A 15551-nucleotide genomic window follows, 5' to 3' on the forward strand; every position below is an offset into this window, starting at 1 on the left:
TAACTGTCTCACACTTGAACTGTAGGATTTCTTAGGTTTGTGGACTGAGGTTCATGTCTTCTATATGAAGAATAAACAAAACTAAGGCTGCTGATTGTCTTCTTCCTTCCTTCCTGATATGGTTTGGCTCTGTGTCCACACCCAAATTTTATCTTAAATTGTACTAATCCCCACGTGTAGTGGGAGGGACCCGGTGGGTGGTAATTGAATCATGGGGGCCAGTTTTTCCTGTGCTGTTCTTATGATAGTGAATAAGTCTCATGAGATCTGATAGTTTTATAAAGGGGAGTTTCCCTGCATAAGTTCTCTTGCCTGCCACCATGTAAGATGTGGCTTTGCTCCTAATTTGCCTTCCACCATGATTGTGAGGTCTCTCCAGCCATGTGGAATTGTGAGTCAATTAAACCTTTTGCCTTTATAAATTACCCAATCTCAGGTATGTCCTTATTAGCAATGTGAGAACAGACTAATACACTTCCACTCCTCTGGACACAGACTCCACTGAGCATAGATTAAAAACCTCAGGACCTGAGAATCTCCAAGTCTCTTCTAATATCACACACTATCCTGGAATCAAACCAGGTCATGCATGTGAGGCTACAGGTAGAATATAGAGAATTTAATTATTTTTAAAACAAGACTTGTGGATTACAAATACAGATCCATTTGTGCAAACTGACCTGCCTGGTGGAAGGAAAAGAACCAGGAGAATTGAGATGAAATTTTTTTATCATTGTAAATTTTCCAAAAGCATAGACAGAGACTATTATATGCTTGGCATAAAGAGAGAGATCAGAAGGATTTGTCTATTGATAAATGGCATAGTGGTACTTCCAGCCTAGTAGCCCTGGAGCCCTCTGGTACACAGCTGCCATAACTCCAGATTGCCAACAGGGGGTGTCTGAGTGTGAGGCCAGGCCAGGCTGAAAGAGGTTGAGGCTGCTGAGTGGTGACGCTGAGGCTGCTGAGGCCGTGACTGGCTCCACAGAAGGTGATGCCTGAGCCCCTGGGAAACGCTTCCACGGAGGGACTCAGCCAGCCCTGCCCAGGTGGAAGGTGAGAGCTGGTTCCTCTGATCAGCATCAGGTGGGATCGCAGCCCAGGTCAGGCTGGGACAAGCAGTAGGGGTGAATATACACAGAGCTTGGAACTCTGTTAGGGAGATGAGAGAGAGGCTGGCTTCATAGCAGGGTGAGCTAGAACGGAAAGAAACTGGTGGTGAGGGCACTTGAGTGAAAAACACTAGGGAGCTGGGAAGGCCAGCCAGGAAGGAAGGAGGTTGACTGAGCTCAGTGCTGGGCTTAGGGCAGGGAAACGAGACCTAGGGACAGAGGTGCATTTCGACCTTCTAAGCTGCAGGCAGGCCTGGCTTGGGAGGAGGCCTGGAGGGACAAGCCCTGGAAATAGGAAACTTAGGTGCTCATGGCATGGACCCTGGCCTCCTGGGTCCCTGGAGTCATTTCCTTTTCACTTCCCTGCTCCATTCTCTGCCACATTGTTAGGGGAGCAGGTGGCTGGTTTCGAGATGATAAGAAATTCCTAAGGTCCAGAGAGGTCTATTATTTTTTTTGTGTGTGGTGAGGTGGTGAAGATTGTTTGTAATGGAGTTCAAACTAGCTCTGACAGAAGGTTCAGTATCAAAGACACATGATTGAAAAATTGGTGAAAAAACTGTACAGCATGGGGTTTAGGGAAGAGAGAAAGCTGGGGGAGAAAGGAGGAAGCAAAAGCCAGAACTAACAGCAGACAGCTGCCTGGAACAGTATTGTTACATTTTGAAGACGGTTCAATGAATAAATAAGACTTCAGTCATATTTACGCTAGAGATCCATTTATTACAGCCCTGCAACCCAGAATGCCCACCCCCATGGGATTCTTGCCTCAGTACCAGAGAAGATGGTTAGGCCCAGAGGAAGGTTAGTCTCATGCCTGCTGTTAGAGGCACTTCATTGTTCTCTTTATCCAGGGCAGGAAGTGTGAGACCTTGATGTAGACTCCTGGAGGTGTCCCATTGTTTTTCCCATAAGAGAAAATGCCTTGGACCACGTTCTTACATACGAGGGGCCCCCCGGAGTCCCCCTGCGAATAGAGAAAAGACTGAGCTGGCCTTTCCTGGGATGGGTGGTCTCTATCAGCGGCTGTGTGTGATATCACTGCCAGGCTCCCTCAGTCCTGGGTCTCCAGCATGGCCCTGGCTGTGCTTTCTGGCTCTCCCCAGACCAAGCCTTTCTCTTCTATTCTCACAGTCACTCTGGTGATAAGTGACTGTGGGATGACAGATCCTTCTCCTCCAACCACCCTAATCCACCTAGTCTTTAGGAGTGGACTAAAGACTGGATTCCTGGGGAAAACAGGCTACCCAAGCATTGGGCTGAGAGCATGAGGATCTGGCCACTGCCATCCCCCAGAACTCCCTCAAATTCCTCTCTCCCTGTGGTCCTTCTGGGTAGAGGCTGAAAACCCGACCTTGAAACCTGTCTTTGTCTTCTCCGGATCCCCCACACAAATCTCGGTGGCTCTGCTGTAATAGGCGTGGAAGACATATTCACATTCCTGGTCCTTCTGCACTGTCAGCAACACTTCCTGCAGTGTGGTTGCTAAAGTGTCCATTGAGACACGGCCCCAGCCAGCCACACTGCACACCTGCCCTGGTTTCACCTGGGCCTTGCTGCTGGGTAGCCTGAGGGGCTGCACAGCATAGGTCTGCTTGGCTTTTCTCTCCAGCTGGTGGGAAACAAGAAAGTCCAGGTCAGGCAATGGCCTTCGGGACCCCAACACAGTGATGGGGCTGCACCACCTTCCGTCTCCTCTGAGGCACAGGAACAGGTCAAGAGTCTAGGATGGAAATGAGGGAAGGGCTGGGATCATAGTGAGAGTGGAACCGACTGGACCAAGAAAAGCAAGAGTGACAGGAGTATGCCTCACCTTCAGTAGCATGATGTCGCTGGAGAAGTTCTCAGGATTATAGGCCGGGTGGGGGATGGCTCTTTTCACAGGGATGAACTGCTGGGTCCTCTCCTGTTCCTTGATATTATGGGCCCCCAAGGTGACATTTATGGAGCTGCACAGAGAGCAGAGTGAGAATGGGGGTAGAGTCATAGGGGATACAGCCTAGGAGCAGTAAGATCAGGTGACAGCTGTGGGCAGGGCAGGGCTGCTGCTGAGGGGGAAGTTGAGGGGACAAAAGGGCTCCAGGGTGGAGTGACTGTGCCCTGTGCTTCACAAAGACATGAAGAGTAGGGCTTCTGGGGGCTCTCTCTTGCCTTCAGGAACTATGAAATTGCTCAAGTTTGCATTTTGACCCTTAATGCATGCATTCAACCTTCATCACTGCTTTATTTGACCAGAGTGTGAAACCATGCCGCTTGCTTTGACCTCTGACCCTCTGAGCCTGTCCTATTTCTCAGCCTTTCGTCATCCTAGTCCTATTTCCAGGTGGCTGCTCCGATGAGCTTTCATGGGCTTGTGTTACCAGGAACTCTGGAAGCTCTCCTGGGCCGCAGTTGCCGGGAGAGAGCGAGGATCCTTATAGGGGGCTCAGGAGGTGAGCTGGTGCTGCTCCTCACCTTCCCCAGCAGTGAGCAGCTGTCATCACAAAGTCCTTCCTCACTAGGATGCCACCACATCTCTTCTTACTCTTCTTATCCAGAAACTGAACAAAGGCCATGTAGGGGCGGGAGTGGGGCTTGGCCTCGTGGCCCCCGATGATCTCCTCTGAAAGAAAGGCTGGAAGATAAAGTAGCTGGGGATGGCTGTGGTCAGGGGAGAACGCTTAGAAAGACAGTGATTGAGGGTAAAGTCTTTTGTGTGCTGTGGACAGTGAGGGAGGGTCCTCCTGAGCTCCGCAGGCAGCACTCCTTGCAGGCAGAGTAAGCTTTTCTGAACTTCAAGTCTCACAACCTCCTCTGAGAAAGAAGGGACAGTGCTTGACTTCTGCATCCTACTTCAGAAACATATATGGAGGAAGAAAGATCTATTTTCACAATGGGAGATTCCCAGAGTATCCTGGACAGGACTTCCCTGGTTCCTCTTTCTGAGTGAGTCTTTCTGATCCCTCTGAGCCTTTCCCATCCTCTTGATTGGTGCCATTTTCTAATGATCTACCCACGAGCTTCTGGAGTTGGATTTTCTAAAATTCTCATGTCCAAGGGTCTAACACATTCTAGGTTCTCAGTGTTTTTTGGCTGCATAAGTGAATAGCCTCCAATTAGCCTTTGGTTGAGGTTTGGTGGGGGTAATGCTGGTGGAATTCAGGACATCAGGGATGTTAGAAGCAGTTACCACCAGGTCAGTGGAGTGGCCAAGGGTCTGGAAAGGCAGAGGGAAGTGGAGAAACCAACTAAAAATGGATTGCAAAGCCTGTGTGGAGCCGAGGTAATGGGAGAGCTATGGACACGGTTGTCTTGCCACCTCTGAGATCAGTTTCACCACGGCCTTCTCTCTTGGGCAAGGGTGATTGGGTGGTGGCACTGAATAATTTAAATGGTTCTTAAGCTGGGTCCAGTGACAACTACCATGATTGCAACTTGGTGTCTGAGATTCCCTTTCCTGGGTTGGAGTATAGGATAATAATTACTTATCTTTTTTAGCTTCACGTTCCCCATCAAATGCCTTTCTAAGAACAACCCATACCCCAGTTTATAAAGAAGAGATCTATGGAGAGGGTAACACCTACTAAACCTTTTAGGGAACACCTTCATTTTTTGATCTTTGCTGAGTCTCTATCTAGCCTCGTATTTATAAGTCTGGGTGTGGAATGGGAGCTGGGTTCAGATTGATGAAAATGCCTGACCAGTGCTCATGGGTGCAGGGTGTCTTATAGATGGGTTCAGGCCTCTGGAATAGGGATAGTCACTTACCTGTCCCAGTCCCAGGGGGCAGAAGAAAGGCCAACAGGAGCAGGAATGGCTGCATTTTCTCAGGAAGGCTGCGTAGGTCAGAGCTGTTGGTGTTGACTCCTTCCAGAAGCAAATGCTGGAGGAGGATGAAGGAGGGGTGGGTACAGTAACCTCAGAGACCTCCTAGACTTGTCCCCTTCTGGTTTCTACGGGTGTCATTATAGAATGTGGTTTATTAAAATTCTCTGGCTTGGTTTAGGTGGACATGGCACTGTCACCACATTTACACCCCTGCTGCTGAGTAACAATGTGAAAGCAAGAATAAAGAACAAGGAGGTGGAGCTGTTGAAGCTGTGGCTGCAGCTAGCAGGAAGGCTGGAACCCCAGAAGCTCCTCAGGGACGGGAGAACCGAGAATGTCTCTTTTTCTCAGGTGTTGGCTCTGTTTCTACTCAGATAAACTCATGAGTAATTATTTAGCAAACCAGATCCCGGGATATGAGAGACATGGCTCTTGCCCTTGAAGAGTTGGTGGTTAGCAAGAGTAGACTGAAAATCTGTGGTTAGAGCACAAGACAGTATGGGTCATGGTGGGGAAATCTGCTTATTGGTGTGATATGGAGGCTAGACTTGCCTTAGCAGTATGCAGAGTTGCACATACCCAGCAAATACTCTAAATGGCAACCCATTTCTATCTTACCACTATCTCATATTCATATTTTTAGAATATTTAGAATGCCTTCTTTAAATGTAAATATTCCGTGACAAAGAGAACTTATTCCACAGTTCTGCACAAAAGTTCTGGACTTGATATTTATTGGACCAAAATGAGTCATCATTGAGTCGATTGAAATGTAGTGGCCTGATTGCTTTATGCTTTGGTTATTTAGCCCTTCTTAAGCTGAGGTGGGGACTGTCCTACCCCATCCATGGTGCCTATGAATGAGGAGGGGATTTCCCTTGAGAAACACTAGTCATTGTTGCCAGATGGTGGGAAAAGGGATGCTGATCATCCTGATAATGACTGTCCACTAAGTGTTCTCTCAGTGTTCAGAGAGCCATGTCTCTGATGCCCATTGGCTCACAGCCATAGGCTGTCCATAAACAAAAATGTATATATAAATATATATATATATATAGTTAAATAGAGAACATGTAAATGATAAAATTAAATTTACCAAGAATTCTACCACAAGAGATCATCATTAATGTTTAAGCTTGTTTCTTTCTACCTTTGTTCTAGATATTAATAAAGTACTAATCCTGCTGTTACTTTAACAGAATTGAGATAGAACTTTAGGTAATAATCTTTTTGTGATGGATTTCCCAGGTGTTCTTTGAGCTTCTTGTGTTTGGATGTCTAGTCCAGCAAGGCCAGGGGAATTTTTCTCAATTATTTCCTCAAATAAGTTTTTCGAGCTTTTAGATTTCTCTTCTTCCTCAGGAACATCAATTATCCTTAGGTTTGGCTGTTTAACATAATCTCAAATTTCTTCGAGCCTTTGTTCATTTTTTAAAAATTATTTTTTCTTTGTCTTTTTCTCATTGGGTTAATTTGAAAGCATTGTCTTTGAGCTCTGAAGTTTTTCTTCTGTTTGTTCTAGTCTATTGTTGAAACTTTCCAGTGCCTTTTGTATTTCTCTAAGCATGTCATTCATTTCCAGAAGTTGTGATTATTTTTTCTTTATGATATCTATTTTTCTGGAGAATTTTTTTCATTCATATCATTTATATATACATATATAAATTTCTTTAAGTTGTTTTTCACCTTTCTCTGTTATCTCCTTGAGTAGATAATCCTCTGAATTCTTTATCTGGCAATTCAGAGATTTCTTCTTGGTTTGGATCCATTTCTGCGGAGCTAGTGTGATCTTTTGGGGATGATATAGAACTCTGTTTTGTCATATTACCAGAATTACCTTTCTAATTTCTTATCATTTGGGTAGATTATTTCAGTGGAAAGGTCTGGAACTCAAGGCCTGCCATTCAGGTTCTGTTATCCCATGGGGTGATCCCTTGATGTGGTACTCTCCACCTTCCCCTAGGGGTGGGGCTTTCTGACAGCTGAACTGCACTGACTGTTATTGCTCTTCTGGGTCTATCCTCCCAGTGGGGTTACCAGGTTCCAGCTGGTGCTGGGGAATGTCTGCAGAGTCCTGTGATGTGATCTGTCTTCAGATCTCCCAGCCATGGATACCAGCACCTGCTCTGCTGGAGGTGGCAGGGGAGTGAAGTAGACTCTGTGGGAGTCCTTGGTTGTAGATATGTTTAGTGTGTTGGGCGCGACTTTGAGGATTACATGATCCTAGAGAAAAATTTTACTCCATGCCACAAGAGTGTAGTACTGTGTATATTTGAGACAGGGAGGCATTAACCTCGAGCTAGTGTTTATGTTCAACTCCTAGGCAGTACCCTGTATTAACAGCAAGACTTTGAAGGGGTGGCTGCTGGGAGTGTTTGGCAGGGTGAGCTTAACACAGGGCAACCCTCATTCAACAAAATATACTCTATTGGTGGCCTCCAAGCCCAGAACTTCCTAACACCAGGTAGTTTCGGATATGGTTGTAGCAGTAACCGAGTGGCCTAAATATTAGAGGCATTTATCGATTTTTCCAGCCCGTGTGAGCCTTCCTGATTCTAGTTTCATTCTGTACAGGAAGAATCAGATACTTTAAAAAAAATACACATGCTTTTTTATTAGTATAGATACCTTCACAGACAATACTGTAATTTTTAGAGGAATTCCACATTGTTACATCAACTGTGAATTTCTAACAGAGGCGAAACTGAGCACCATAGTTTACAAGTAGAAAGACCATGCTTGAGGACAACAGATGTTCACTAAGGATGCAAGATTGATTTGAGAAGTTTTTAAGCCTAGTCCTCACCCTCCTCCTCCTCAAACTCCCCTTGTTAATCGGCCATGGCATCCTGGTACTGCTGGTACTCAGGCACCAGGTCGTTCATGTTGCTGTCAGCAGATACTTTTTAAACAAATGAAAAGAAGCCTGCACTAGTTGTTTTCTTCCTGTTCTACTGCTCTTCCCCTAGGTGAAGAGGATGCTCCATTGAACAGTTTGACAACTTCATGTCTAGCAACTAAATGATTAAAGTCATTTTCAAATCCCATACACTGCTGTTCTGGAGTCACACATGACAATATTCATACAAACTGTATGAATATCTAGCCCCTTCCTCATATCTTCCTACCTAGGATATCCAGAGACCCATGTGCTTCCATAAGGGCCTTGCCACTAAGATGCCAGTCCACCTCATGCCTTGGCAGAGAGGGGCCTCAGAAAATCCAGAAATAAAAGTAAGATACAAATACTTTATTCCCATAAATTTCTATATACAGCTGGATCTTGTGAACTAATCTGAAAGATGGAAAGGGAGTGAAACAATTTATGTGAAAATTCTCAACACTGTTAGTTTCACTTGGGTTCAGATGATAGTCTGCTATTGTGTTCACTTACTATCCTCTATGCTTGGTATGTAGTAAGTGCTTAATGAGTATTTGCCGATTGACAGAAAAGATTGTACTTTCCAATCCTGCTGCAGGAAGGAGCCCTTTTGAACTCAAAGGGCTGATGTAGCCCAGGTGGCCAGCAGGGAATCTTAGCCTAGAGGCCAGCAGTGACCAAGAGGAACAGGTTTAAAGGGGCTCAGGCTGCTGACTGACTAGGTGGGCAGTGAACCTTGAGTGTATGGAAGGACACTGGGCTGGATGGGAGAGGTTGAGCTGGCTCTACCTAGGGAAGAGATGGAGCCAAGTGTTGCCAGCCTTGTCCTCCATGGGTCCTACCTGGTGCCAATGTAGGCCTGGTTTTTTTTGAGGTTCCTCTCTGCCAGGACATGAGGTGGGCTGGCATTTCAGTGGCAAGGCCCTATGGAACCACATAGGTCTCTGGGTATCTTAGGTGGGGAGATATGAAGAAGGGCCAGATCAGATCAGCGTGGTCTGGAGAGGACAAGAGTTGGTAGATTCTGAGAATGTTCAGTAGGGATGAAGAGAAGGGCAGCCAAGAGGCTGGAGGATGAGCTGAGCCCTGAGCTCAGAGAAAGGAACTAAGCCCAGGGGAGAATGAGGAGCCCCAGTGGGATGTGAGGAGCTGGGTCCCATGGTATATTATGCCTTTTTTCCCTGTCATGTAACACTGGAGAAGTAGATAAGAAGTTTACTCTGAGGCCCACAACCAAAGTGGTCCATGTTGTCTCCTGATGGTGATCAGCTTTAGCCCTGGCAGAAGGGCAGGCCCTGGCGAAACTGGTGTGGGTAAGAAAGAGCTGGGCATCAGCTTTGCATGGGTGTTTGGGGAGGTGGCAAGGGGTGAGGGGAGAGGAGAAAGCAGAAAGCAGCAAAATTATGTCATTGGCCTGCATAACACAGACCTGGTGCTTGTGAATGTGGGTCAATGAATAAACAAGAAACCAGCCTTTCCACTCAGCTTAGAGGTATTTATTCAGTTGCTGGCACCTCTCCCAGTGTAAATCTGGACTCGACTCCAGAGAAGGTGGTTCATCACGAAGGGGGCTTAGTTTGTGTCCTGTAGTTAGTGGCGTTTCATGGTTTTCTTTTCTTTTCTTTTTTTTTTTTTTGAGACGGAGTCTTGCTCTGTCACCCAGGCTGAAGTACAGTGGCACGATCTTGGCTCATTGCAACCTCTGCCTCCTGGGTTCAAGTGGTTCTTCTGCCTCAGCCTCCTGAATAGCTGAGATTACAGGCATACGCCACCGTGCCTGGCAAATTTTTATATTTTTAACTGAGGCGGGGTTTTACCATCTTAGCCAGGCTGGTCTCAAACTCTTGACCTTGTGATCCACCCGCCTCGGCCTCCCAAAGTGCTGGGATTACATGTGTAAGCCATCGTGCCTGGCCTCATGGTTTTCTTTATCCAGCGTACAAAGCTTGAGACTTTGGTGAAGGCTCGTGGAGACATGCCATTGCCTTTTCCATAAGAGACAATGCCCTGGGCCACCTTGTTACACACAAGGGGGCCTCCGGAGTCCCCCTGTGAATAGAGAGTGGAAGGATTGAGCTGATGCTTCTCTTGGTGCTGCCCTCTCTGCCATCTCAAGCCCCCTCTTAGTGAAGGCCAACTTGCATAGTTGTACATGGGAGACCAGAGGGCACGGCAGGCCCCTGGTGGTCTCCAGGTGCCAAATTCTGGCCTTGGACATTGTTATTGCTTCACCTCACCCCAGGTGCCAGCCTCTGTTGTCTCCCCTAGATCCCAGGTATGTGGGACCATTGGCTGAAGCAGGCAAGGAGGGCTGATACCCAGCATGGAGTACCAGCCCATTAACCACATTGGGTACCAGCCTCTGAAGACACACCTGGTTGTAATTACTGCATCTCCTGTGGGTACAGTTTCCTAATATCTGTGACCTGGGGTGGGTGAGGTGTTGCAAATTCATCCTTCCAAAGGAGCACCAACCACCATAAGCCTCCTGGTAAGTTTGTGGAGGCCCTAATTTCTCCCCAGCTCTGTCTGTTCCCCTTTTCTTTTTCCAGAGAGAAAGATCACTGTCTAGTGGGTGAAGGAGTCCCCCACTGCTTGGGTCTCCAGGTCTCAGATCTTTCCCAAACATCTTTCTCCCCAGAGCCAATCCAGGCAGATGTATAGTCTTACCTTAAAGGAAGCTTTTTTAATCTCTGGGTCCCCCACGCACAACTCAACTGTACTGTCGTAGTAATTGCGTAAGTGGGATTCGCACTTTTGATCTTCCTGCACTGTCAGATTTACCTCCCGTAGTGTGTGTGAGTATGTTCCCGTGGGGGTTGTCCATCCCCAGCCGGCCACACTGCACACCTGCCCTGGCTTCACCTGGGCTTTGCTGCGGGGTAGCCTGAGGGGCTGTACAGCTGTGGTCCGCTTGGCCTTTCTTTCCAGCTGTTGGGGAAGAGGCAAGAAAGTCCAGGTCAGCCAGTGAACCTCTGGGCTCCGACACAGTGATGGGACTGTGCCGTCTTCCCTCTCCTCTGAGGCACCAGAATTGACCAAGAGGCCAGGATGGAAAGGAGGGGAAGGCTGGCATCACAGTGGGAGTGGAACCAACTGTACCAAGAAGAGCAAGAGTGACAGGAGTGTGCCTCACCTGCAGTAGCATAATGTCACTGGAGAAGTTCTCAGGATTATAGTCTGGGTGGCAGAAGGTTCTTCTCACAGGGATGCTCTGCTGGGTCGTCTCCTGTTTCTTGATATTGTGGGCCCCCAAGGTGACATTTATGGAGCTGCACAGAGAGGAGAGTGAGGATGGGGGTGGAGTCATAGGGGATACAGCCCAGGAGCAGTAAGAGCAGGTGACAGCTGGGGCAGGGCAGGGCTGCAGCTGAGGGGAAATTGAGGGGACAGTCAGTCTCCAGGAATTGGAATTCTGGTAATTGCACCAGGTTTCTCAGGGGTTGGTTCCCCCTCGAAACACAGGTGAAATTACTTCAGATTGCATTCTTATGCCAAAGTATGCCCCTAGTTCTAAATACGGCAGGCTTGGTCACTCTGCTCTTTCTTACTTCAGCAGTGCCTCTGGAACTGGCCTTCTCCTCTCCTCACAAGCTTACCTGCCCTTTTCTCGTCCTCTAAGGAGTCCTCCTGGGACATGTGCTTCCAGGAGCTCAGGAAGCTCCTTGGGAGGAAGGCAGGGGTCTCTGTGGAGTGTTTCCCGGAGGGCATGGGGCTATTTTCTGCTCCTCACCTTCCCCAACAGTGAGCAGCTGTCAGCACGAAGTCCTCTCGTACCAGGAAGCCACCGCACCTCTTCAGAGACTTCTGATCCCAGATCACAAGATAGGCCATGTAGGGGTGGGAGTGGGGCTTGGCCTCCTGTCCCCCGATGATCTCCCCTGAAGGAAAAGTCTGTCTGCTTGTGTGCACCCATGGTACCTGCTTGATGGTTCCAGAACTCCTGGGCAGTTGGGAACCTGGGATAGCCTGGAGTTGGGAGGGACTTGGAGGAAGGGGCTTTAATTTCCTGCTCTGAAAAAGGGAAGAATAGCAGGCTTTGGTCTGAAATCTTTCTTCCATATGTAGTTGAATGTGAGCATATCTGTCTTAGGGACAGTGAAATCCCAGAGGCTCCTGATCATTCCTCTCCTGACTTTGCTTTGTTTCAAGTGAGTTTTCAAGACCCTTATGAGTCTTGTGGTATCTAGGATAGTGCTGCTTTCTAACGGCCAGGGTGTAAGTGGAGGGATCTAGATACTGTCACATCCTGTTTCCTAGAGCCTGACATGTTCTGGGCACCCAATAAATGTTCCTGGCTGCATGATGGACTGGCTCAAGTTAGCCTCGGGATGAGGGCTGGTAGAGCAGTGCTGGTAGAATTCTAGAAAGCAGGGAAGTTGGGGCCTGCCACAGTGCCTCATCTTCAGAAAGAGGGGAGCCACTAAAGACCAGGGAAGAAAAGCAGAGTTGGAGAATGGGACTGAGCAAACGCATTACAATGCTCTGAGGACAGTGACTGCACCAATTCTGTGGGCAGCTGAGCTCTGGGTTTCTCTCCTAAGTAGACAGTGAGAGAAGCACCTGTCTTATCTCAGAAACAGAAGCCAGGCCCACTCTAGAATAATTTAATATTTCATCCTCTGCCATTTACTTCTAGGAAAGTACCACTCTTCAGGTGACAAAGGTGGGCTCTGGGGAGGGGATAGCACCCACTGTTTCTTCTTGAGAACAGCCTTTTGCTCTGCCATTCCTGCTGATAGTTTATCCAGCATTATGCTTGGGGGGTCTTGGTAGGATGAGAGCTGGAGTTCAGAATATTCCTGGTAGATAGATGGATCAGGAATGTGAAGAAAGGGCAGGGGACCTGTGGGATGGGGTTGGGCCCCTGAGGGTGGAGACGGTCACTCACCTGTATCTGCCCTGGGCAGCAGGAGGAAGGCCAGCAGGATCAGGACTGGTTGCATCTTCTCAGGAAGTCTGCCCTGGTTGGAGCTGCTGTTGTTTCCTTCTTGCTCTCTTTTAGCTCTTGGGAGAGGAAGGAGGTGGAGTGGGCTCAGTGACTTCATATTCCCCTTTGGTTTTGTGGTGCGTGATCACAGAAGGTTTTCTATGAATGCTGCCCACCCCCACTACCTATGCCTGATGACATCCTCTGGGTGCTTGTGTGAGAATCGTGCAGTGACCACATCAGCACCCACAGCTGATGACTCAGAGTGGACCACCCATTCAGCCCAGAGCAGGAACCCAAGCATATGAGGTGGACTGTAGGATGTGGCATCAGCCAGTAGAGATACTAGAGCACCAGAAACCTGAGTTTCCAGTAACAGAACCACCAATGCTTTCATGGCCAATCCATCAGGATAGTTTCTTTAGCAAGTGTGTGTGTGAGCCCTTCTCTTGTGCTAGAACCAAGCATGTTGGAGATGTGTCTCTTTCCCTTAGAAAGTGGAGATAGAAATGCAGGAGCCAGAGTATAGTTTGGGGAGGGCTATAGTAGAGCAATACGCAAGGCAGTAACAAAGCATGGCCACCATCTACTAGACCCATTTATTGTTGCACCTTCTTTTATAGGGAATTTCTAACATCACTTATTTAGTTACAAATGTTTAGTGTGAGAGTCCACCTCTTTTCTGAATGCTTTCAACAGGACTCCTGTACTTGACATTTTTTGGGCCTAAATTAACAAATTGCTATGGTCCTAGGAGTTGAATCCACTTTGGGTAGGCTGGGGTCAGTCCACTCAAACCACTCAAACCAAGAATGAGAAAGGGCTGCTTCTCTGAAGGATGTTTGGGTTGCTGAGCTGCTGATACCATGTGAAATGAGGAAGCATTCCAGGCAGCCAAAGATTAGTAGTTATTTTTAGTGTTCTATCTCCTGTCCAGAGAGCCACACTTCTTACATATCAGGCTCAGCACATAATAGGATTACAGTAAACATTTGCTAAACAAACTACTCTAATGCTTTCCCTCCCCTAGCCCCACACCCCTGACAGGCCCCAGTCTGTGATGCTCCCCTCCCTGTGTCAATGTGTTCTCATTGTTCAACTCCTACTTGTGAATGAGAACATGCAGTGTTCTGTTTTCTGTTCCTGTGTTAGTTTGCTGCTGATCATTCTTCTCCTGACTTGCTTTGTTTCAAGTGAGTTTCTAAAACCCTTATAAGTCCTGTAGTGTCTATGATAGTGCTGCTTTCTAACAGCCAGGGTGTAAATGGAGGGCTCTAGATACTGTCATATCCTGTTTCCTAGAGCCTGACATGTAGTGGCTGCCCAGTAAATATTCATGGCTGCATGATAGACTGGCGCCAGTCAGCCTCTGGACAAGGGCTGTTAGAGCAGTGTTGGTGGAATTCTAGAAAGGTGGAAACAAATCACATGAATCAAACCACATAGAGAGACTTAGTTGCTCTTTTTTTTTTTTTATTGTACCTTAGGTTCTGGGGTACATGTGCAGATCATGCAGGATTGTTGCATAGGTACATACATGGCAAGGTGGTTTGCTGCCTCCATACCCCTCTCACCTATATCTGGCATTTCTACCTATGTTATTCCTTCCCAACCTCCCTACCCACCACTGCCCCTCTCCCAGTCCTCCCCAACAGACCCCAGTGTGTGATGCTCCCCTCCCTGTGTCCATGTGTTCTCATTGTTCAACACCCACCTATGAGTGAGAACATGCGGTGTTTGATTTTCTGTTCTTGTGTCAGTTTGCTGAGAATGATGTTTTCCATATTCATCCATGTCCCTACAAAGGATACAAACTAATCGTTGTTTATGGCTGCATAGTATTCCATGGTGTGTATGTGCCACATTTTCCTTGTCCAGTCTATCATCGATGGGCATTTGGGTTGGTTCCAGGTCTTTACTATTGTAAACAGTGCCGCAATTCAAGGAATGGTGCTGGGAAAACTGGCTAATCACATGTAGAAAAATGAAACTGTATCTCTATCTCTATTTACACAAATCAACTCAAGGTGGATTACAGACTTAAGATAAAATTGATAGTTCATTAGCCAGACTAACCAAGAAAAGAAACACTCTCCCTCATCCCCAATAGAATAGTTGAGGCAAATATCAAGCATAAAGTAAGTGTGGATTTAAAAGCAAATATACCAGGCTTGGTGGTGGCTTACAGATGTAATCCTAGCACTTCAGGACGCTGAGGTGGGAGGATCACTTGTGACCAGGAGTTTTAGAGCAGCTTGGCAACGTAGCAAGACTCTGTTTCTACAACAAACAACAATAACAACAAAACACTATCTGGGAATGGTGGCACATGCCAGTAGTCCTAGCTACCAGGGAGACTGAGATGGGAGGATCACTTAAGCCCAGGAGTTCAAAGTCACAGTGAGCTATGATCATGCTATTGCTCCCTACCTGGGTGACAGAGCAAGACTCTTTCTCAAAACAAATGAACAAACAAACAAAAACCAAATATATTTATAGCCATATTAAATGTAAACATTCTAAATATTCCAGCTAAAAGTCAAATAATATCAGATAAGTTATAAAAACAAAACATAAATATGTGTGCAGTGCAGCAGATTTTGAAAAGTTGAAAGTAAAAGGAAACATATTTGCTATATATATAGTAACCAAAATAAAACAATTATAGGTCCATTAATACCAGATAAAATTGACCAACAAAAATTGAAAGTACTTGAAGAATAAATAAATCCATCAGTGTCTCAGAAATTGGCACAATAAAGATGATTTAAACAGGTCATTTAATAAACTAGACCTAACAGTTCTAGAACACCATACCCAC

At 46.8% G+C, this 15551-nt stretch overlaps 2 protein-coding genes and 1 long non-coding RNA gene across 7 annotated transcripts in view; 1 reads left to right on the top strand and 2 right to left on the bottom strand.

The window, feature by feature from the left end:
• Positions 1-976: 976 nt before the first annotated feature.
• Positions 977-15551, top strand: part of LOC141583558 (uncharacterized) — a 72718-nt gene continuing 58143 nt past the window's right edge. The window contains exon 1 of the long non-coding RNA XR_012516213.1: positions 977-1056. This is a non-coding gene — a long non-coding RNA (uncharacterized LOC141583558). The remainder of the gene's footprint in view (positions 1057-15551) is intronic.
• LOC101038921 (granzyme H) lies at positions 1799-5133 on the bottom strand. Of its 4 annotated transcripts, none has more exons than XM_074393272.1 (5): positions 4860-5133; positions 3567-3726; positions 2926-3061; positions 2467-2835; positions 1799-2079 (listed from the first exon to the last, which is right to left on the bottom strand). In XM_074393272.1, the coding sequence occupies exons 1-5, from the start codon at positions 4912-4914 to the stop codon at positions 1936-1938; spliced, it is 864 nt and encodes a 287-aa protein (XP_074249373.1). In that variant the 5' UTR covers positions 4915-5133; the 3' UTR covers positions 1799-1935. The 4 variants fall into 4 exon arrangements, with proteins under 4 accessions (XP_074249373.1, XP_074249374.1, XP_010333283.1 ...); XM_074393273.1 differs by having other exon boundaries at positions 3567-3714; positions 4860-5132; XM_010334981.2 differs by having other exon boundaries at positions 2467-2724; positions 4860-5130.
• Positions 9408-12925, bottom strand: LOC101039443 (granzyme B). 2 transcript variants are annotated; one of them, XM_003924245.4, is made up of 5 exons: positions 12692-12925; positions 11534-11681; positions 10937-11072; positions 10471-10731; positions 9408-9849 (listed from the first exon to the last, which is right to left on the bottom strand). In XM_003924245.4, the coding sequence occupies exons 1-5, from the start codon at positions 12846-12848 to the stop codon at positions 9637-9639; spliced, it is 915 nt and encodes a 304-aa protein (XP_003924294.3). In that variant the 5' UTR covers positions 12849-12925; the 3' UTR covers positions 9408-9636. The 2 variants fall into 2 exon arrangements, with proteins under 2 accessions (XP_003924294.3, XP_074249372.1); XM_074393271.1 differs by lacking the exon at positions 12692-12925 and having other exon boundaries at positions 11534-11903.

The sequence above is a fragment of the Saimiri boliviensis genome, chromosome 2 (genome assembly GCF_048565385.1).
Source record: "Saimiri boliviensis isolate mSaiBol1 chromosome 2, mSaiBol1.pri, whole genome shotgun sequence".
NCBI classification, from domain to species: Eukaryota; Metazoa; Chordata; class Mammalia; order Primates; family Cebidae; genus Saimiri; species Saimiri boliviensis.